The sequence below is a fragment of the Verticillium dahliae genome, genomic scaffold, assembly GCF_000150675.1.
Source record: "Verticillium dahliae VdLs.17 supercont1.28 genomic scaffold, whole genome shotgun sequence".
In the NCBI taxonomy this organism is placed as follows: Eukaryota; Fungi; Ascomycota; class Sordariomycetes; order Glomerellales; family Plectosphaerellaceae; genus Verticillium; species Verticillium dahliae.
Genome location: NW_009276942.1, coordinates 63,078 through 64,987, shown reverse-complemented (window position 1 = coordinate 64,987; position 1,910 = coordinate 63,078). Strand labels below are relative to the sequence as shown.

Here is a 1,910-nt window from a genome sequence, read left to right as displayed (position 1 = left end):
TATGTACATATACATCCGTATATATATATATATATCAGATATATTGTCTATATATATACCTATATCTGTATCTACATATCTCTTATATCTCCCTGTATATCTAGTATGATATATATATATATATCTGCTCTATAGCACAGAAGCTAAGAAGCGCCCCTTCCCTCTATAGGAAGATAAATGTATCCTTATGCAACTGCTAAGAAGAGGACCTCCTCATTGATCCAGTTCTGTCGCCAACGACCGCCTTGCCCGCTTTCGTCGGCCGAGGCTTATGGCGTGCGATCCCCAGGTGATTCATGGTGATGCATGGTGACATTGTCGCTGGCTAGGTCCCAGCACGCTTAGATGATGCCTCCTGGAGGATCATACGGCGTACCACCCCTTGAGGACCCTGTGCCGAGGCCTGCACTCCCGGGTTGGTCGCCGTCAGCTGGTGCATTGTTCGTCTTGCGCAGCATGAACATGGGCTTTTTGCCCTCCTTGTCAAGCTGCTTGAAGAGGATCAGGGGTTTCTCGTCGAGGGCCAGGCATCGTTCCTGGTCGCCGTAGACAATGTAGAGTGCGTACTGGTCCCATGGTGCGTTGATCTGGTACTTTTTCAGGGCGGCGGGCAGGACCTTGTAGCAGGGATCGTCCATGCTGACGCGGAACGATTTGAAGATCTCGACCGAGGCGTTACTCGTGCTCGGCGTGTCCGGGGCCGGGGTCGGCCCACGCCGCGGTACGGACACGGGCTGCTCGCGGCCCTTGTGGCCGTAGTCGCTTTCGGAAAAGGTGGTGCGGGATGAAGGTGTCGGGGCTTCCGAACGGTAGGAGCGGGAGCCTAGGGTCGTGCCGCCCATGACGGGTGGTGATGTTGGCGAGGGCATGTTGGGCGAGTTGTGGTATATCGGGGATGTGGCGTTGGGGCCGGAGCCGTTCATGGCGGAGAGGTGGGAGGAGGAGAGCAGCGCCCTCTCGACGGCAGGGGACGGGTCTAGCGTCTGCTCGGCTATGGAGCGTTCGTGTTGCGTCTGTAGGGGGGAGGGCGAGGGGTTCTTGGGCGGCAGGGTGCCGAGCATGATCTTCTTGGTCGAGTATTGCCGCATGAGGCCAGCATTGGACTGCGCCGATGATGGCGTCGGCGCTGGTGGTGAAATGGTCGTCTCGTAGCCGTAGGTTGGTGTGGGGTTATTGCTGACATTGGGCAGGGGCTGCGAGGTGTCCTTGGCCATGCGTAGCGCCGGCAGCATGTCCTCGCGTAACCGCCGAAAATCTTCGCTTAGGCGCCGCAGGTCCTGCTCGACCATGCTGACGCGCTCGTCTCGTAGTCGCAGCTGCTCGACAAGGTGCTTGATGTCTTTGAGGGTGGCCGTGGCATATTGGGCCTCGGCGTCGGCGGCTAGCCAAAAGACTCGTCAGCAAAAGGCCATCACTCATCGCCGGGCGAAAGGGCAAGGGGCAGCCAGGACCAAAACATACATAGGGGCACGTAGTGATCGCTCTCCGTGGGCACATCCTGCGCTCTCTTCACATCGTAGACGTTCTTCAGGATAGTCAGGCGGTGTCCGACGCTGGTGATGCCCATGGACTTGAGGTCGTCGTGGAGGAGGGCGACGAGGGCCTCGCCGACGATTTCGTTATCTGTCCCACACGGCGTCAGTACATGCACTGCGAGCTTGCTGGCATTCGTCCTGGTCCTCATGAGACGCACCCAAAAAGTGATCAGCATATTGCGGCATGGCCTAATGGGTGCCGAATAAAGTCCGAGCGCACTCGACGGTCCATTCCGAGATGATGGTTTCGGGCAGACGGTCGGCGCTGCTGCGGTGGCCGTAGGTGGTGGGCGTGTGTTCGTTGGAGGAGGGTAGTTCCGAGTCAATGGGCGATGTCTCGCTGTCGGTGGCTAGGACAGGCGAGCTGGCGGCGAC

At 58.1% G+C, this 1,910-nt stretch overlaps 1 protein-coding gene across 1 annotated transcript; it reads right to left on the bottom strand.

Annotated features, from left to right (window-relative positions):
• Positions 1-341: 341 nt before the first annotated feature.
• VDAG_09594 (Ste50p) lies at positions 342-1,721 on the bottom strand (the record flags this gene model as incomplete). The annotated part of the gene is made up of 3 exons (XM_009658555.1): positions 342-1,393; positions 1,462-1,623; positions 1,694-1,721. The coding sequence occupies 3 exons, from the start codon at positions 1,719-1,721 to the stop codon at positions 342-344; spliced, it is 1,242 nt and encodes a 413-aa protein (XP_009656850.1).
• Between the last annotated feature and the right edge of the window lie 189 nt (positions 1,722-1,910).